General features: G+C 38.6%; 1 protein-coding gene and 1 long non-coding RNA gene across 3 annotated transcripts in view; one reads left to right on the forward strand and one right to left on the reverse strand.

Moving 5' to 3' along the window:
- The window catches only part of LOC135967401 (uncharacterized), a 503,457-nt gene extending 493,103 nt beyond the window's left edge, over nucleotides 1-10,354 (reverse strand). Inside the window, exon 1 of the long non-coding RNA XR_010581490.2 lies at nucleotides 10,218-10,354. This is a non-coding gene — a long non-coding RNA (uncharacterized lncRNA). The remainder of the gene's footprint in view (nucleotides 1-10,217) is intronic.
- Nucleotides 8,983-21,982, forward strand: part of GRIN3A (glutamate ionotropic receptor NMDA type subunit 3A) — a 165,968-nt gene continuing 152,968 nt past the window's right edge. For both annotated transcript variants that reach the window (XM_005581158.5, XM_074016955.1), the window contains exon 1: nucleotides 8,983-10,356. In XM_005581158.5, the coding sequence (XP_005581215.3) occupies nucleotides 9,658-10,356 (699 nt within the window). In that variant the 5' untranslated portion in view covers nucleotides 8,983-9,657. The remainder of the gene's footprint in view (nucleotides 10,357-21,982) is intronic.

Here is a 21,982-nt window from a genome sequence, read left to right on the forward strand (position 1 = left end):
AACCCTGAGGGAATTTGTTTAATCCAAACAGACTAAATGTCTTTACATTTATCTATTTCAGTTTTCCACCATCAGTAGAAATGGACATTTGAAAGGTAAATCAAATTTTAGTTACAGAGAAGTAAAGTGACATAGTTGAAACCAAAAAGGCTATCCACTTGGGGACTATATAATTTGGAAACCACTATATTTACTATGACAAATAGAAAATATCTATTTATGTATGCATAATTTTATTAATGGTACATTTTGGCTCTATTTTATCCTATTATTCCAATTTATGATTTCTGGCCTATGCTGTAAATTTCCACTATCCACCATTTTTTTCGTTGATTCTTTTATGTTTGACATCCATACAAAGAACGCAATTGCAATTAAGAATGTTTCTTTTATTTCAAGCCTTATTCCTTTATTCCTGTTGGAATGATAAAATTTTCCAGCACTACGGAGGCTTCCATGCAGGGACCTTTTTATTTATTTCTGAGTTCTATGCCAAACATCTATCATCTTCCTAACACAGAGCTGATTTAGTCTCCACAAGTGATGTGTCAACAGTTATTAAATTATGCGTGTTCTCAGCCTTCATCCTAACCCAGGATACTAAAGAAGATTCTGGCTTGAAGTCCTCAGTCTCCTGTCAATTGAATTCAATACATTCTCCTGAGGTTTGTTATGCAGAATCAAGAAGAAAGCTAGAGACAGAGAAAGACTGGGAGGCCACAGGCTATGGCTGGGGAAATCTTTAAACAGGGAAAGGTTTGAAGATTATAAGGAAAGTTTAGAATAAAAAAAAAAAATGCAAAAGCAGTTGTAATGAGTAAAGATAATGCATGAGAGAAAGAAGAAATATATTTTTAAATTGCTGTGATACATGTATTTTCTTTGTGCTATTTGAAAGATACAAATAAAGAATTTTTAAGATTATCTTGCAACGGGATGTGTTTATTCTAAGCTAAATACCACTTCCACTAGGCACTATACGAATGTATGGAATTATTCTTAATAAATACTACATGCTGAGTATGTTCATTTCTTGAAGGTTCAAGATCTTCATTGTGTTGGGTCATACAAAGATAATGAATCTGCACTGTATGAGGTTATAGATGTAAATATAAGTACTTGGACTATACATGGGCCATCTAGAATATGTCATAGAATGATTTGAGGATTTTTTCTTAACCCCCAAGTCTCTGATTTATCTTTGGACTATTTCTCCTAAAAGTGAACAGAATGCATCTAATTAAAGTTTTTCCCCCGTAGATTTATACACGTAGATCAGTCACTTTGCTGCATAATAGAGAACCACAAAATATTGGGGACATAAAACAGCATTTATTTCTTGCTTACCAGCCCATTGTCCATTAAGATCAGTTTGACTTGGCTTGAAGCTGCAGTTGGGTACAGGTCTATTTACATGTCTCTCAGGGTTCTTGGACTAGCAGCTATCCAAAGAATGTTCTTTGAACGCAAGGCAGGGGCTCAAGAAATGAAGCCCAGCTGTGCAAGTATGTTTCAAGTCTTTGTTTGCCTCATGTCCACTAAAGTCTTATTGGTCAAAGTAATATTCATTGACCAATCTTCAACTCAAAAACAGGGGACATACACCCCACCTAGCATAAGATTATACTACTACCACAGAGGAATGAAGATGTGAGGCTAATAATTCAACATATACATTTTGCTAAATTACATTTTATTATACATATGGCATATTTTTCATTATCTTAAAGTGAAAACATTGCTAATGCCTTTCCTAATATACTCATAGGATTCCACGTAATCTTACCATTATCATCATAATTTCTGCTCTTGTGAAAAATATGGCCCCAGGTCATATTTGCTAAAACCATATTCTCTGGTTATTTAAAAAAAAAAAAAGACTTGTTAGCATTAACATCATCGGTATAAAATGATATCTACAGAGCCTATAGACATTGCTAGCCACTTAAAAATTGTATGTAAAAGAAAAAACACTGTAGACAACTTCCCCTGCCTATCCCATACACCTGTCTGTGCCTGTACCACCAACTGTGGATGTTGCTTTATACTTATTTCTGGTCCCCCACTTTTGGAGTGAAGGTGACTTTTGGCATCAGTTTTTTTAAAAAAATCTTTAATAGCAAATTTAAACCCCATGATAGAGAGGCTGATAAACCCAGAAAATCACAGCTTGATTTAGAAAGCAGCAGGGAGCTAGTAGGGAGACTTAAAGAGAAAGATTGAATTGCTGGTACAATAGAAAAAGAAGATTGCTTTTGCTAAAGACCATTTTTGAAACTCTGCAGAAACATGACTGTGTCACCAACCAGATGAAGAACTTCAAGAAAAAAAAAAATACCAAGGCAGGAGGAAATTGCAAATATCCCAGTTAGAAAGCATGAACCAAGATTCAAGCAGATATGGCCATTATAAACAAATGGACAGTCAGTGTTTTCATTACCAGAAAAGTTCAGCCATCAACTTAACAGCATTAAATGTCAGATCCAGACTAGGACCTTGCCTGTGAGCAGATCAAAGAAGAAACATCAGCCTACATGTGCCCACTTCTCCAGTAGTAGTAGTAATAGTAGCAGTAGTAGTAGTAGCAGCAGCAATAGTAAAAGTTGCCTCCCAATTTTGGCTGCTATAAAAGAAATGAAATTTAAGTTCTGCATCTGTGGAAACTTGGGCTATCCACTTACTGACTCTGTCTCAGGTACCATCTGTTTATAATTGATTCAAAACCATATAAATAGATTAATATGTCTACCCTCTTCCCACCTGAGAGAGAATAAGAAAGAAATCTGCAAAAATGTATTAAGCTCTTCAAAAGAGAGGTGTCAGCCCATCTCAGAAGACAGTAATTATTATTACTTACATCCTGCCTCTTCCAAATCTGTCTCATTACACCAGTACTTTTTTAATGGATGAAAACGTTTTCCCATTGAGTTCTTGGTTGAGTTCCATGTGGTCATAAGCTAATCACTGCTGCTGTTGTTTCAGTCTTATTCAATCTGCTCACCATTGTGTAAGCTGCAATGATAGTACTGTTGGGGTTATGGGTTTTTTAATCCAATGATAGCACCCCAAATGAAAAAGGTACAGGGTTTTTTGAAGGGATTTCAAATTCAGAAAGAGGTCATTTCTCCTTCAACAAAAATGACTAGATGACTAGCCCTCATTTCAGAGTGGCTTAGCTCCCAGAAGATACAGCATACCCATGAGATTTTTCTCCAGCACCTAGAAATGGCAACTCTGTTTAGCCAAAGCTCACACATCATGACATAAAGTATGTCCAAGCTCATTTTTGAGCAAACTAGCTTATACCATGCAAACTCTTCAATCCTTTGATACAGATTAAAGTCTGTCAATTAGAGTATGTAAATAAGAGGCTTCAGTCTACCTTATAGAGAGTAAGGGCTCCCCTAGAATTGAACTTTTTCCAATGAGAACATTCCAGAAGCACTATCACAAATCATACAGATTTTCACATATTAAAATATTTCTTCGTATCCTGAGTATGTGGTTGCTGCACAGAGACCCTAAGGAAAGTAATAAATTATGAGATCATATTGTCAATGACATTAAACTGCAGCCAAGGTAGGAGTCATCACAGATGAAATGAACAAATGACATCTGGCTCTATGTTTTGTGGCCCAATAAGAAAATAGAAAATGATAATGATTCATGACTCTTTGTACTATTAAACAGTAAGGAAAACATTTTCTGAGATCATCTTAAATATTATAACTGTGAGTTTTCATTTGTATCCTCTGATAAGTAATAAATAATCAAATAACTTTGTAATTATATTTATCCCTATACACTAGTCAAATAATGGTTCTACAGAAGGTCAAGACCAGTAATAATGGTTCCATTCATACTTGAAGTAGAGATGAAAAAAGCATGAACTTTGAAGAAAGAATATCAAATCCGGGTTTGCATCCCATTTCTCAGTAAATGACTCGACCTCACCAACCCTCAGTTTCATCGTCTATAAAATAAGGAGAGCTGTCTAGTCATGAAATTAAGAAATCATACATGCCAACTACCTGGCATGCAGATGTCACTCAAGATAAAAGCTCTAGAATAATGAAGACTGCATAATTCTTGAGCATCATCTGAAAGTCTTTCTTAAAGTCTCTTTCTAAAGGAATAAAAACTATGTTTCTGTAGGCTAAATGTTTTTACAGATGCAAGGCATAAGATCCATGAAGGCAAATAAGCTTTTAGAAAATTTCCAAATTCTTTTGGCTGCAGTTATAAAACTAGTTCTGCAAATTAAGCACAAAAAAGTCCTTAAAAATGTCCCAGTCTGTGATGGGCCAAGTTTTATTCCATAGCTCATTTGGATAAACACTAAATTGAAATGATTATCACACACACAAAAAGAGAGTGATTGAGAGAGACTGCCGTATTAGCTTCTCCAATCCCTATTTGAGTTCTCTTTAGTGTGAGGTTTACAAAAGAAATCAGGAAATCCAAACACTCAGCTAATAATCCTGGCGGATGTTGAAAAGGCCAAGCACTTGTCACAGCTGATGACTGACTCCCCTGATTAAGGATACCATAATGTGCTTTTACATAGCTAAAAGGTAAACAGCAACTATTGGCAATTCCTAATTTACAGATAGGTAATAGCCCTGGCCTGAATTTGGTTTCTTGGGTGTAGGGGATTATGTGACGCAAAAGAAAAGACAGTATCCTTTGTGTTTTCCAGCATGAGGTCAAAGCATAGGCAATATTTTGCATTGGACAAGATAGACTAGATTTTTGCTTCCTCTTTGTCACCCCATTTTCTTAGTTTCTAAGGTCCCTTTTTTCCTGTTTGCAGTTTCTCAGTCTGCCTAAAAATTATTGAGGAAAGTTCTACCAGAATCCTGTATACAATATTCCTGGCATGTAGAAGTTACTCAAGATAAAAGCTCTAGAGTAATGAATATTTGTTGCACATCTTCTGAAATTCTTCCTTAAGATCTCTTATGTTCCCAAAATCCTTTATAATGCAAAATAAACTTATTTCCCTTCTTTTCCCCCCAAAATCCCAAGAGGATATTAATTTTACACCAATCAGGATAAAATAATTTATACTAATCTGTGATTGACTGATAGTCCCCAAATGAGAGTTAATTGCATTTTTAAAAGAGAATGATTGTTGCCAAAATTAATGCCTAATTAGTAGAATGTAGAACAGTGTTACAAAGTATTGAGTGAATATAGGCTTGTTTTTAATTGGGGGAATGAGAAAAAATACTTAGGCTTTGGATAGATGAGCCCTCAGGGTCTGCTCCTCTAAACTGGCCTAATTTTTTTCTAGATTCATTCCCTCCTAAAATTCTGCTACCACAGATTCTCTAAGAGTTCCACATATTTTTGTTTGTTTGCTTTTTGCTTTTATCCAGGAAGATTCATATGACAACAAGGTCCTTGGCAATAGAAACAAAGGAGCCAATGTGGAAGACAGCACAATTTGAGACCATGGGTATGCACTAGCTAGGGGAGAACACATTTTTCATCTGAATATTGATAAAAATCTACATAATTACCATTGAAAAGAAAAGGCTGACCCAGAATTAAGGACATGCCATTTAATATTATGGCCATTTACCAAAACAAAGATAGATGTGAATACAACTTGTAATAAGTCAAGGTATAGGAAAAAACACAAGATAGTTTTCCAGACTCACCAGAAGCCTCCCATTCCCATGGAACTTGAAAAGGTTCACAGGAGAATGTATACTGTTGCATCTATATAGACAACTGCCAAGATCTGTCACCACAACCGCAGTACAGAGGAGGAAGCTTCAGCTGTGAGAGGTTAAATGTCATATCCATAGGAGAAACAATACTGAGAAGAGAATCTAACTCCTAATTCCCACAGCATCCTTTACTGTAGCCTTTCCTTGGCTACCACCACAGCAATATATCTCAGCTTTTAGTCCATCCGTTACTGGTACCAGAAAACACAGATGTGAACAAAAGCACACGTTACATTTGGATTTGTTCTGGCTTGTTTGACTCTCCAACATGGGTTCTTAGATCAGTAGTTCTCATTTTGAATCAGATAATAATTTTTAAAAAGCTTAATCTCTGAGTGAGCCAGTTTTGAAATTCAACTGATTTTTGCTACCAACCACACAGCTGGGATGAACTTAAAATATTGAAGCCACAATGCCACTCACTATATAACGATTTTGTGCAAATAACTCAACTTTTCTCAAATTCAATGTCCTCTTCTTTAGAATGGGGATGATCACACAAACCTACCGAGGTTGATTTTTACGATTTGACAGCAATGTTAATTTTCACGTGGCTTATTGCAATAGCCTCATCTCCTTTTCTCCTCCTCTGGCTTCCACTCTTAACCACCTTTCGTCTATTAGTAACAAAACAACTGTAGTGATCCCGTTAAAGTATTAGTTCTATCACTCTTCTGCCCAGTGTCCCTGCCCTCATGGCTTCTCATCTCATTCAGAGTAGAAGCCAGAGCTCTTCATTGGCTTACATTGTCTGCCATCTCTTTATTGCCTTTCTGACCTGACCTGCCACAGCCTTCACCCTGGATCATTTTGCTCCAGTCACTCCAGACCCCTCTTTATTCTTTAAACCTTCCAGAAACACTCGGGGCCTTGGCATGTAGTTTACCCTGCTTGGAAATTCTTGCCTAGAGTATTCACATGAATCACTCCCTTACCTCCCTTTACATCTTTATTCAAAAGCTGTCTTCTCAAAGAGGTCTTTCCTGGCTTTCCCATCTAAAATTACAACCCATCCTCCTCCTAATACTTCTTCTACACTGCTTTCTTTTTCTACTTAGCACCAATTAACATACCCTACATTTATTTATTTATTTATTTGTATATTTTATTGTCTCTTTCACACTAGAATATAAGCTCTATGTTAGCATTTTGTTCACTTATTGACTGTGATCCTGTGGAAAGGGGAAAACTCCACTTTTCTAGAGTTTATTCATCTGTTTCCAGGATGGTCCGACAACAATGCTTGACACATACTAGGAGCTTAATCACTGGTTGTTGAATTTAAAGGAACTTTGAAAATGATGACCCTTGACACATGAAAAAGGTGGACAAGAAGGAGAAAGGGAAAAGGAAAAAGAAGATTCGGGGAAAGGAGAGAGAACAACTTTGTTAGATACGCTCAGACCACCATGATACGAACAAAGAAAACCAAGCAGCAAAAGGAAAACAGGAAGGAAACCAGTCAATTATAATTGAAAAGCCCCGAAAGAAACAAAAGGAAGCGTGAGAAGGGAGAGCCATTCTTCATTGTTCACTCAGTATTCACCAGGTTTAACTAGAGTTTTATCACAACCTGGTGCAGTATTATCCTCAGAAACTTGGGAAAGTCTTCTGTGTAAGAGCAGTTCAGTTATTCCCTTGAGGCAGTCATGAACTTGCGAAAAACCTAATGCATATACAGTGATTCTAGGATGCTATTAATGATAAGATCAAACTATTCTCCATCATCATGTGCTTTCTTGGGAACCTGATCTGAACATAAGTGTAATGCCAATGACTAAGAGTACCACTCTGAAGCATGGTCATGACCTATAATGTTATACGTTATACTCTTCAAAACACACACTCGAGTACAGACAAATATACCTCCTTACTATACAATTAGTAGATACCCAATCTTCCTGCAATGCAAGGACCCCAGACTTCTACACTTTTCTTATTCAGATCTCAATCAATGGAATCCTCTGGAACAAGGGGGAATTTCCAGCACACTAGAGGCAGCTTATCTCCATTCATGGGATGTTCTCTCAGGCTTCAGGAGGGTTTCTTTCCCTCCTCATTCAGCCCCCTACTATGATTTCCACTTTTCTCTCACGGGAGACTTTTCTTCTCTAGCAATCCAGTCTTGCAAAAACGATGTTGAATGTCTGGTAAATTTGTTCTGAGATATCTTTAAAAGATCTGGCCTGGGGAAAACAGTATTCACTTTGCAACCTTCTTGGGATTTTCACTTAACTCGAGTCTCTTCATCCCAGGATTTAAAGCATGATGGAAACTTTAGCTCATGAATCAAATCAACCCTCCAGAGCTAAAAGCCAGCTGTATTTGCATAACAATTTAGCAGATCCAAACAGCAGGGCAAGGTCGGGTGAAATAAATTGCCAAGGTCATGGTTCTCCTGAAGTGGTATTAGACTTAGAAATGCTGATCCCCAATGCTTGCTCCACCCCATGGATCTCTCCCTCCTACTAAACGATACTGTGGAATAAAATAAAATTAATCTACTGTATATGTGCAAACCACAGGCCTGCCCTTAACTCTTTCCTTACCTTCTAGTTTCAGATTATTCAAATCATGGAGGAAAAGATTAGATCACAACACACTGACTTCACTGCATTACTATATAAATGAAGTAACTTAGTAGAAACTGTGATATGGGGACTCTTGATCTAAACTGGGAACTGCTGTTGACTGCATATGAAACTCAAAGTACTTTGAAACTCTTTAATTTATTGAACTAAAAGAATTGCTTTGAATTCACTTTGTTTTAATTCTGAGAACCTAAAAACACAGGGATTCTTTAAAAAAAAAAAAATGCAAAGGTGCACATGCCAGAGAGAAAGAAGCTGAGGAGATAAAAATGTGTAAATAATTCTTACTTTAATACCCTTAGCTAGAAAAACCTTAAAAGCGACACATCCAGAAGCTCGTTAAATCACAGCCTCTTTGAACCTATTTCAGTGAACCACCGAATTTCAGATCCCTCAGGTGCGACTCCGAATTCAGAATTCTCACCGGCTCAGAGTCCTTTTTTCCTTCTTAGGTGTTAGGGAATTTTGCAAATTACAACTCCCAGCCTTTGAGGGGAGAGGACTTTCCAGGGGCGCGGGATGTGCCACTCGGGAATCTCACCAACAGTGGGCGTTTAGCGCAGCCAAGCGACAGGCAGGCGCCAGGGCTCAGCAACAGGGAGGCGCCGGCTGAGGCGGGGAGAACTTTGGCGCTCAGAGCAGAGCCACCCTTTGCTGGCCAGTCGCGTTGCTCCTCCTAGGAAGCGAGCGGTGGTGGCGACTCCGCGGAAAAATAACGAAAGAAAGGCAGAGAGGAAGTAGCGAGAGAAGAGAGAAAATGAAGTCAGCGCTGGGGGAGCCTGCAGGAGGGTGGCCGACAGTGGAACAAGGTGGATTTGGCTTCTTTTCCACACCCCGGGCGTGAACGCCCTCTCCAACGCGACCTCAGGAAATAAGTGGGTCTCGCCCGGGCAGAAAAGGAAAAGAATCCAACCGAGAGCGCGTTGCTCCTCTGTCACCGCTGCCCCGGAGGAACTCCGGCTGCTTCTCAGCCCCGCCGCCTCGCGGGGCCGGACGCAGTGCCCGAGGCGCCCTGTAGATGGGGAGGGCAGGGAACGGACGCTCCAACCGCGGGTGACAGGCACTGGCCTGCCCGCCTGCCTGCTCCGCGCAGTGACCGGACGGGCAGAGGATGCCAGGCGGAGGGACCTGGGAGCGGGATCTGAGACTGCCGGGGGTGTGCTAGGCTCCAACTTGGATGGCCTAGAGACCGCTCCAGCTCCTGGGACCGCTTCACCGAGTGGAGTGAAGCTGCGCGCGGGACCTGGAGGCGGAGACCTCAGGCAGCGGCTGCAGAGGGGAGAGCCCGGCGCAGGAGGGGGCGCGCTTTCTCCCTGCGGGTCACAGTAATGAGGAGACTGACTTTGTGGTGGCTGCTGAGCAGGGTCTGTCTGCTGTTGCCGCCGCCCTGCGCACTGGTGCTGGCTGGGGTGCCGGGCTCGTCCTCGCACCCGCAGCCCTGCCAGATCCTCAAGCGCATCGGGCACGCGGTGAGGGTGGGCGCGGTGCACTTGCAGCCCTGGACCACGGCCCCCCGCGCGGCCAGCCGCGCTCCGGACGGCAGCCGGGCAGGAGCCCAGAGGGATGAGCCGGAGCCAGGGACGAGGCGGTCCCCGGCGCCCTCGTCGGGCGCACGCTGGTTGGGGAGCACCCTGCATGGCCGGGGGCCGCCAGGCTCCCGTAAGCCCGGCGAGGGCACCGGGGCGGAGACCCTGTGGCCACGGGACGCCCTCCTATTCGCCGTGGACAACCTGAACCGCGTGGAAGGGCTGCTGCCCTACAACCTGTCTTTGGAAGTAGTGATGGCCATTGAGGCAGGCCTGGGCGATCTGCCGCTTTTGCCCTTCTCCTCCCCTAGCTCGCCGTGGAGCAGTGACCCTTTCTCCTTCCTGCAAAGTGTGTGCCATACCGTGGTGGTACAAGGAGTGTCGGCGCTGCTCGCCTTCCCCCAGAGCCAGGGCGAGATGATGGAGCTCGACTTGGTCAGCTTAGTCCTGCACATTCCAGTAATCAGCATCGTCCGCCACGAGTTTCCGCGGGAGAGTCAGGTGAGAGGAGTCTGGTGCGTGAGTGGAGATGGGCGCTGCGGGGGGCCGAGGCCATTGCATGAGGGGAGAGAAAACGGCTGGGTAAAGTCTGAGGGGAGTTGTTGCTTTATAACTTTGATATTGTTTAACGATTGGGCCACGTTCGTAGTTGATAGGTAGAAGGACCTTAGTAGAAGTAGAATAAAACATTTTAAGCGCGGGTGGAAATAAAACACGCAGTGATGTCGCGGCTGGAAGGAAAGAAGTGGGGAGAATATAAGAGAAAATCATGTTTTGACCGGCTGGGAGAAATCTAGTGGATGCCCAGCGGGAAGTAGAAGTCGAGGTTCAGGACTGTGGAGAGCGGTCAAGGTGCTGAAGACCCACAAGAGCAGGGTATGGGGGTGGGGTATCCCTGACTCCCTGCTAGGTGTCACACTCCCAAGAGGAGCTCTGACATGTGGCGGAAAAGCATGTGGCGGAAAAGCAGCATCTGCTCTCTCTGACTTCTTCGGAAGGTGTGCCTGAGCCTTAGGCAAGGGTGTAAGGAAGAAAGCACATCGCTCTGAATTCCTTCGGGTAAATAGAAAAATCTGCACCTAGTACAGAAGCCATAGGTAAAGAAGAGTGGTCAATTAGTCTTGGATATTGGAAAGCATTAGAAATATATAAAAGCGTAAAGATGGACGGGGAGATTTATTTGGGGATTGTTTCTTTGTCCCTACTTTCCTTCTATGTAATGTGGACTCGGAGGCTGGTATTCAGTTGCTGTGTTCAGCCCATTCCTGTCCCCATCATCTAAGAAGTTTTAAAAAGGAATTAAATGATTTAGTTTCTTATTGATTAAAAAAGCTAAATATATTTTCAATGAAAGAGCTATTTGTGAACTTAACGTTGACAAGTAATAATGAGGAGATGAATATTTAAGGACAAGACAGAGTCCTTTTAGTAATGAGTTTTCTGCCTTTTATATGTTACTCTTATCATAATCTCAAGCTGTGTTAAGGCTTGCACAAAGTATTTATGAAGCACATAGGTAATTGGCATGCGCCCATTTCAAAGACTGAGAAACTGAGAAAAGTCCGAGAACTTGATCAACATTGGTCAATGTACTAGTAAAAAAGTCCACACCATGGAGGATTTCTGACTTTACATCATTTTCACTCAACTCTTGCAGCTGGAAAAATAAGTATTTCCAATCTTCTTCCACTTTTGATATATGTGCCGAGATAAAAACTAAAATGAGTAAGGGCAATATACAATGAAAAGTTTGATAGAATCTAAGCATAAATTGTCAAGGGAGTACTAAAGATTTCTTTTTCTGGAAAAAAATAAATCTTACATTTTTAATCTTAGGAAGGGTGAGTGTAAGCCATTTTCAGCAGTTGCCCAGAAGATTCCTAGCTGAACTACAGAGATTTCATCTGTAGAGTGTAGGTTAATTAACTTTTATATAAAATATTTCTGTCACCTGAATCTGAATGGTGTAGACAGCAGATGGGAAGGCATGGAAAACACAGGTGCACAATGCTGCCAATGACCAAAGTGTTATAAACATGAAATTGCATCCATAGGGTGCACCATTATTAATATATATGCAGAATCAGATCTAACAAAATGCAGGAGTCAGCATCACTTGCTTCTCATCATTGCTTCTCTATTACCTACTACTTCATAAGTTGCCAGTAGCGGTCACAGTCTCCAGACTCCTTTTCATTTGTAGATTGTTTGGCAAGAGTCTTAAGTAGCAAGAATTTTTCACAAAAATTCGTGTTCCTTAGTTAGAAGGCAAGTTGTGTTCTAGAATGAATGTGTGCAGCCTACAGCACATTACAAGGAGACCAGAAAAACCATGAAGCAAAATCCAGAATCTGTAAACTTCAAAGCTCTAAGACCAGGGGTTTGGGGGGTAATAAAGTCCTCCAGGGACAAGCCAACAATAAAATAAATACTCTGTCAAGCACATTTGCTTCTGTATTTCAACTCAGAAACATATTTTAAATCACTGTTGTCACTGTTACTTTCACGGCACACATCTTGAAAGGGAGAGATTATTATATTAACTCAGATCTAGCTTGTTCAACTGACTACATTTTCTTTCATCTCCCTTTGTATTTTAAATTCAAACATATCTAACTTGTCTTACTTTTCCTGTATCATTTAAATGTCATTCTATAATACTCTGTATTAAGAATGTTCTGGTAAATGTCAAGTCACTGTAATATGTAATTTTAAGATGACCGTAATCCGCTTTCAGTGAAAATAATAACTGATCTTTCCCTTGCTTCTCTGGAAAAGTGGACCTTCCTCTAATGCAGTGATGTGATTTTTTAAAACTTTCTACATATAAAAGGATGTCAAACTCATTTTACACATTAAATAAAATTGACTTAATCTAGCCACCATCCTTGGAGTCTACTGCCCAGTGACCTAATTTGTTGGTTGTGTGCCACTGCCTGAATAAACGATTCTAGAAGAAAGTGGACTTTTTCACACAACCAAGTAAAATAAAATTGTGTCCCTTACTTAAATCAAAATTGCTTTCAGAGCAAGAGCAGCAATAGCTGCTTTTTCTCACTTTCTTTTGGGCTGCTGATTACATTCATCTGAAGGTTTTAAATAATGAGCAATAGTTTTGTTAACATCCTGCCACAACTCTTAAATAGAAAGAGCTACTACTGAGATGAACAAACCCCTGACAAAAGCATAATAGTTTTATTTCAACATACTATGTATTCAAAATAAGATCATCACATAAGATCATCACTTTCTAGGGGATCAACTTCTTTCAGGTAGGGAAATTCATTAAAAGTAAGTTAATTAACTACTTTTGGAAAACATATGCATATTATAACTGCATAATAAAAGCTTAATATAACATTAAACATAGGATGGAGTCAAAGCAGTTTTCCATCAAAAGAATTCTGACTTCACTACAACACTCAAACCCCACTTGAGGCTAACCTGTTTTATTAAAGTGATTACTTCTTTGTTCTAAATTCTATCCTTATGACCTTCAAATAATGATGCTGAATATGAACCTAATTCCATTTACACTTTAAGTTCCTGCAGTTATACTTTCTTCCTCTTTCCTTCCCATATGACTTTTTCTTCTACAGGGTTTGTGTAGTTTCTTCAAAGTTGGCTCCTTAAAGTTTACCTGCTGAAGTAGTGACAAGTACACATTTTTTAAAATAATATACATCTCACGTTAACTTCACATTGGTTCTATTAGGCAGAGTTAATGATGTAATATGATTGGCTTAGATCCAAATCCATGCAATTCAAAAGTGACTGCTCAGCCAGGCATGGTGGTGCCTATGTGTAGTCTCAGCTACCTGGGATGCTGAGGCAGAAGGACTGCTTGAGCCCAGGAGTTCCATGCCACCCTGGGCAACATAGTAAGACCCCGACTCTTAAATTTTTTTTTATTAAAAAAAACAAAGTGATCACACTACTATTTTCAACACTCTTGTTGAATACACCAACCACAACTTTGCCTGCTTCATAAGTGATATGTACTAACAAATTAATATATGCTTCTTTCATGGAAATACAAGTGTTTTAGATTGTCCATTTTCTCTGACAGTACAGGACTAAGCACTGAAGCCTATTTATTAGAATTTGGCTAATATAGCACTATTTTTGCATGGCACAGGGGTACCTCATGAGGGGACCAGTAAGGGATATTTATTTTTAAAACATCTGCTCTCAACTGCGTTGGTTTTCTTTGACTTGCTCTATGCAAAGCACAGCTCTTTCTCCTCTGGGAGAAATGTATTCTGCAATTCATGATGAATAGCTGACAGTCACATCTAATTGTTGCTGACTTTAAGATAAACAATTTCAAATTAAATGTCAAATGATTTTTTTAAAGCAGTGATCTTTTACAGGTTCCTCTTGAAGAACAGAGACCTGGCATTAACTTGGAAGTATTTTTTAATTTAGTAATTTACTTACAATATGTATTAGTTTTTCTAGGTAAGTAGAGCAAAGGAGACTAGCAGATGCTATTTATTGAGCAATTAGTTTGTCTCTCCCACTTTTCTTTGTGCTTGCCTGAAGAGTATCACTTAATCCATGAAAAATATATTTGCTCTTGATTTTGCCTGACCATTATATCTTAGAGTTAATTTATGATCGAATCAGCTGAGCTGTCTGAAGACTGATGCCAATTTCTAATTCCTCGTGTTTTATCCTCTGGTGCTGCAGAAGGCACCATGGATTTTGTACCATTAGATTTTATTTTATAAATAACCCCCCAGTCAAACTCCAACCACATTAGTTAAAAGAGCGCAATGTAATGAAAAGCATATGAAATAGTGGCCAAAATGTTCCCAATCTGCCTCTTTCATTGCAGGTGTTCCCAATCTGTCTCTTACTAGCCATGTAATTTTGGACATGTGACTATCTCTGAGAATCCACACTTATCTCTGAGAATCTACACTTATCAATGAGAATCTACACTTATCAATCAAAAGAAGGTACTTCACCAATCTGACAAAGATATTTTATGAACCAAATGAAAAAGTAAAAGTACTTGGAAAATTTATAGTGTTAGCCAAATAACTAGTGGAGAGGTGTTGGTCATTATCTGATAAGAATCACTTAAGTGTTAAAGTTCAACTAATTTTCTATTAGCAATGACTAATCAAAATGAGATATGATTCACATGTAAAATGTTTCCATTCACCCTCACACCTTCCTCTTTACCCTCTCCCTCATTTTGTTTCTCTTAAAAACAAAGTGGGTTTAGAAACAAACAACAACAAAAAAAAAACAGGTTCCTAAGTAGGTTGCACACTTGCCTGGAAAAAGAAGGCATGTCACAGTACTGTTTCTGTATTAACAGCAACTTTTAACCTATGGCACATCTAACACAACTTCTAGAGCCTTAAGTCCTGCCATAGAAATATCATTACGATGCCCAAGATATTTGAGAAATGTTGGTCCTCCATATTGTTCACAAGTTTTTTCTATAGGCAAACTATCATTCAGGAAACTATGACCATACAGAGTCTACCCCACTCCCACTCCTATTCTGCCAACTACACCACAAAGCAAACATCCAAATTTTTTCATAGCAAGCTTTCTTGATAAGGAAAGCAGTTTGTTGACTCATACTGACCCAAGCTCCTTATCTCATCGTGGATATATAATAATTTACAAACCAGCTACTTTGAGTCCCATTGCCCTAGACGACCGTATACTCTCTTAGGAAAGTATTGCTCATTTTAGTGGCAACAGTAAATGTAGAGACGATAAATCTCATTGTCTTTTTTTCGACTAGCTCTGTCTACTGCCACATATACACAAGAGTAGAGGATCTATGGAGCACCAGAAATATGATGCCAAATCCATAAAACTAGGCAAGAAGAAAGAACATCTCTTAGCATCTGCCATATTACTTTTTGAGTGAATGTTGAAATCTTTAACCTCTCAGTTGTCTTTTGCTGATATTTTCGCTATGAGATCACAGGAGAAAAGAGCATTGGGGAAGAGATGAGCTAAGAGTAAGCCAACTCTCTCCCTTTCCTTCTCCTTTCCTCAATCTGACACCTCAGCCAAATTCTCATATGTTTTATATAACTGTGTAAGATTCATGCACTTTCAGGGAGACTGTCAACTGTGTTTGATCTCCTACCTTGAAGGAATAGGTTGATCCTTGACCTGGCTGGTATTATGTCATGAGGAGTAAACACTGACATTGAAAGGCTGGTGTCTGATTGGCCAGGGCTGGTTTGGTAATGGAGATGAGCCTGCAAGAGTACATGTGGTAGAGAATTAAGCAGGTTGACTCCTTTTTTAGTCAGGATAAATTATACCTCATCATTATTCATTTGAAGCATAGATTTAGGAAGAATTTTAATCATATATATTTTTGTAGCATATATGTTTTTTAAGGCTTTTTCGCAAATGTGTTTAAATAATCTCCTAACAGCCCTCTAAAGTAAATGACTATGTATAGACAAAATATGGAGAAATAGAAAGAGCTATGCATTGTAGGAAGTGAGAAGCCATCCAGAAGAAAAACAGACTAATAGCACCTTCTTAACTTAGTCTATTTGTCAGCCTTCAACCAAAGAACAGATTGGATCCATCACAGCTTTGGTAATATCCCAGAAAAATAAAAGGATAAAAGAGAGAAGTATCTACTTCCAGGTTGGACTATTAAAAGCATATTATACAATAAATGTTCAAAACAATGGGAATTTAATTAATTGAATCATAATTTTTTAATGGAGTACAATATACTCATTCAAAATGAGGATATATTTATTGACACAGAAAGACAGAAAATTTTTACAAAAATGTATGTAAAGTGTGACCTTGTTCCTGTAAAATATGAAGTCTAGAACTTTATTTATAAAAATCTTAACAGTGATTATAGAGGGTGAAAGTCTACATTTTTCTCATTCATGCTTCTATTTTTCTAAAAATAAGCATTTTTACCTACTGAATTAAAAAATAATAAGAGAAAAAAGATAAGTTGTCTTTACACTTTCTCATCTAAACTTTCAATACTTCAGTATAAAAATACATATTTTAGAAAGAATAAATTGTAGTGTATGTTTAAATTTATCAAAACCCTCTCTCATCTCTTTTATCATTTTATCCTCACAGTTACTTTGTGAGGAGAGCAGGACAAATATTATTACTGTTATAATGTAAATGAGATAATTATAACATACGATGGAGGAAATATAAGGTGGGAGTTAAGAGATTACATTTTTGAGAAGCTCAGAGTTATGTTAGAATCTTGGCTGTACGACTTTTTAGACATTCTACCTTGGGAAACATACCTGATGTCTCCATGTTTCAATTTATTAAGTCATAAAATGTGATTATCTTATAAGTTTATGGTGAGGACTGCATCATGTATACCTAGAGCAGTGTGTTCTTATGATGTTGAAAATTGTTCTTTTAGCATAAAGTGTTGATATGGCAAGATTCATAAAAACTAATCAGGAAAAGAACTCAAATATTCTCCCTTATTCTCCAGGGAACTTCTATATGCATTCTCAGAGTATCTATAATATTCAGACTTAAGACTTCCAGCTCCAGCAAACTAACCCTGAGAAAAATGAAGAAATCTGCTGTTTTGAATCCCACTTAGAGTTCTAGTTCACCGAAGAGTACCCGCAATTTAAGTGTGTGCAAAGTAGATCAGCAAAGAAGTGAACTTTGAAGTCCAGTTTTACCTAGTTGCTCCTTTATATGGGTTCAGGGTGGTTAGAGTGTTGTAGCAGTTACATAAAGGTTAAGAAGAAGCATGTTTTGGTCTATTAGACAGTTTTAGTGAGGAACTCATAAGTCTTTCCTATTTATTGCTATAACTTTTCATAGGAGCCTCTGAGGAACTAAACTCAGGGAACAATAGAACAGAAATGACAGTTTCATTTTATTAATAAATGCATTAATGCCCAGTGCCCTGGTGCATAGGTCTTTAGAAAAGGATTGGGTTGGGACACATGACTTGGGCTTCAGGTTTGTGTGGCATTTCATAATTCCCAATCTTGATCTTCCATCTAAGCCAATAAAAGAAAGAAGTGGCAGAAGAGATGGAGGACAACAGATATGAGCTTAGGAAACAGGAGTGAGCTTATTTTGGTGTGGTAGGGCTGAGTCCCTGAAAGAGTTCCAAATCTGAATCCTCAAAACCTGTGAATATGTTATTTTTTATGGCCAAAAGGACTTTGAAGATGTGGTTATGTTAAGCATCTTGAGATAGAAAGGACATCTTGGATTATCCAGGTATACTCCATGTCATCACAAGGGTTCTTATAAGAAGGAGGCAGAAGAAGTCAAGGTCTGAGGACAAGGCAATGTGACAATGTGATAAAGGAAGTGGAGACTGGAGTGACACACATTGAAGATGGAGAAGAGGCCATAAGTCAAGGAATACAGGCAGTCGCTAGAAACTCAAAGGCAAGAAAATGATTCTCCCTTAGAGGCTCCAGAAAGAATGCCACCCTTGACTTGAGCCCAGCAAAACGGATTTCAGACTGTGACCTCTAGTCACAAGTAATAAGAGAATAAGTGTGTGTTGTTTTAAATCACTAAGTTCTTGGTAATTTGTTACAGCAACAACAAGAAATGATATAATTGCCCATGCAGACTTATGCAAGGAGGAGATGACAAAAAGATAGAAAGGGATCTGGCCCACCTTATCCTTGGAAGGCAGGTTCCATTTCAGCTTATATACTTTGCATCTGGAGAAAAATGTCGAGAAAGTTTAAGCTTGGTGACTCCACCCACTGGCAACTACAACCCAATTGATATTTGGGGATTCTTGTTAAAAAGGGCAGAGTCTACCTGGACAAGGATTGAAGGTTCAGCAGTCTGCCCTTTTTCATATGGGCTTTATCTGTATCAAAGTAACAATATGGCTTACATTAACCCAAAGATTAAGGGAAAGTAGCACTGCTATAGGCCAAGGCTTTTAGAAATGGTACACCTCATGAAGCAAAATCTTCATGTTTTATTGGATGCAGACAATATCAAAACTGATGTACACAACTTCGTGGGACTTTTTGGATGCATATTGCTTTTCTGATTATAAAAGCAGCGCCCATGCACTACTACCTGTGCATTTCCACAGATTAACCCTGAGTCGCATTTAATGTGTTTTATTCTTTCAAGGATAATGGTTTAAATTTTAGTAACAGTGGAGTACATTTAAGAAAAACCCTGTTATCACTCTAACTGGGCACTGGCATCAAAGAACAGGAGAAATAAAAAGTAATTTTTTTTTTAATTTTCTGAAAATGCAGACTTGACATGGCTCTTGAAACTTGAGCATTATGCTATTTCTATTTAAAAGGCAGGATTTTCCTTTGTGTTTGTAGTCTATATTTTCATCACACTGCAAGCGGCTGAGTCTCTATGGTTCCAAACAATAGCTCAACTAGTACCTTTCAATAACCTTCTTAGAAATGACTTAGAAATGGGTTGTCACTCCTCTCCCCACCGCTAGGGGTGGCCATTAGCTGAACTTGCTGAACATTTGGGGCAGTAGCAAGCACTTTGGTAGCAGTACAACCTGCATGCAATCTATTGGTGTTTTTGGATAGAAAGCCTCAACTAGAAGCCAAACAAGTTGTGTTAATACTCTCCAGATTAAAAAGAAAAGTTTTTATTTTCATAAAGTTAAACATTCAGCATGTCTTTGTCTAACAGAATCACAATCTGGCTTAGTTGTGGAGTGCTATTTTTTCAGTCCCAACCAGACATTGTTAAACAGAGATTCCTTTAAACAAATAATTTGCTTCTATATTTTGTGAATGTAATAATAGGAGCAGATATATACACGGATCCACACACAGGGAGATATTACTGCGTTGCTGATACAGGAAGAGTTAATTTGAGTCTTATCACACATTGTGTTATACACCTAAAGAAATGCTTCAATGTGTACATGAACATAAATGATAAATCATTTATCTAGTGTGCCTTCACCTGGTCACAGACAGAGAGAGCCATCTAGTGGTCTCCAAAATATAGGTTTAGGCTGAAGCATCCTAGGAATCCACTCTCACGAGACAAGAAAGGATTCCAAGCAGCTGTTAGTTCATTCCTGGTCTTTTGACTTTGGGAAACGTAGGTTAACTCACCAAAGAGAAGATTTCTTCTGCCTTCTACTAAGAAGAAGCTTCATCAACTTCTGCTGTACTGCCAGCCTATCTATAATTGCAGTTAACAACACTATAAAGTAAGATATCTCAAAGTGTGTGTCCAGTGGGGTTGGGAGAAAAATGAGATAAAATCTTACTAACTTTAGAAATGTAGAGTCATTAATTCTTAGTAGCTATATTTGCTGTCACTTTCATTCATAAGGCAAGATAAAGAGACGCAACCATTTTATTGTGCTAAGCACATCATTTATTCCTTTATTTCTGATTACAAAAAAATCTATGCTCTTTGTGGATAATTCTAAGAGTTAATAAAATGCCAGAGAATTCAAATCACCTATAAATACACAACCAAAAGATCTACACATATATGTGTTTTATAAAATTGGGGCCATCCTACTTTATGGATTTTCCTAACATATCCACACATAAATGTCTTCCCATATCACAAGTATTTTTCTCCACTATTTGTAATGGCTAGATAGTTTGCTTTTGAATGGGTTATTTCTTGATTTGTTTATGTAGCCCTTGCTGTTTAAAATCAGATTTGCTTCAAAAAAAAAAAACAAAAACAAACACTGCTACCGAAGGGATTTTACTACACTCATCTTCCTTAACATTTTTGTAGTTACTTGTGCCGCGGAACACCCTCTACTTGAGTTTTGTGACACCGTCATTGTTTTCCTTGTTTTTTTTCCCGTCCTTTTCATTGTCTTTTACTGATTATGCTTCTTGTCCTTGATCCCTTATAATAATCACCATTGTACTGTGCTGTCTAATATTATAGCTTCTACCCAAATATGGATACTTGAATTTAAATTAAGATTATATAAAATTTGAGTCAGTTGCTCAAGCACATGAATCACATTTCAAGTGTTTAAAACATCTTATGTACCACATAAATATATATGCCTACTATGTACCCACAAAAAAAATTTTTTTAATTAAATAAAACATTTAATTTTTAATTTTTTAAAATAAAAATTTAATTTTAAAAAAAATTTAAAATAAAATTTTTTTTAATTTTAAGTAAAAATTTTTAAATGGGCACATATGGGTAGTGACTACTATATTAGACAACACAAATATAGAACATTATCATTGCCATAGGAAGTTCTATTGGATTGTTCTGTCAAAGGACGTTCTGTTGCAAAGGAAGAGAAACTCCCACCATGAAGCTCAAAAGCAGGGAATTTGTGCTGAAATCTTACAGGAAAATGACATGAAATAGAAATGCATGAAATATAGCTGAGCTGTACTACCAGAAGGTGTTTGGGTAGCACCTCTCTTTTTCCCTTGCTCTGGAGCCCAATGGCTCTTCTCTCAGTTTCTCACTTCACATCTGCTACAAACTCCTCTCGGGATACCAGCTGATTCTTCTGCCTTGCCACTACTTCTCCGTGGATGTGGTTCTTATGATAGGACTAAGCCTGGCTCTATATGACTTTACAACTCTAATCAATTTATCTGACTACATTTCTTATATCTCTTAGTTCAAATTATCCAGACATCCAATTGGCTTAACCCACATTGGTTTCCCCTCCGTTCCAAATTATACGTCCTCCCTCAATCCAGTCAGAAATGCCCAGATTCTTAGGCTGCATGCTTAGTATGAGACTGACTTAGAATATAGCAGTAAATAAAACAGCAAAGCCCAGGATCTCAAAGAATTCCCATTCTAGCAAGGAAGATAGAAAACAAGACATGCAAACAAATAAATATGTAATATACTATTATTAGACAGAAACAAGTGCAATAGAGAAAAATAAAGCAGAATATAAGACTAGAGAATGACTATAGTTGGTCGAGTATGGTCTGTCTGAGCATGGCATTTGAGCACAAAATGAAGTAAGGAGTGACCCACAGAAGTCTCTAAGGAAGGAGCATTGCAAGCCAGGCCAATAAAAAATACAAAGACCCTGAGATAGGAATGAGCACAGCAATAAATAATTGTTGAATAACTGGACTATTCTTAGTAACATCCATAACACAATTTTTAGTGGGCACTATTTCAA

Source organism: Macaca fascicularis, chromosome 15 (genome assembly GCF_037993035.2).
Source record: "Macaca fascicularis isolate 582-1 chromosome 15, T2T-MFA8v1.1".
Classification (NCBI taxonomy): domain Eukaryota; kingdom Metazoa; phylum Chordata; class Mammalia; order Primates; family Cercopithecidae; genus Macaca; species Macaca fascicularis.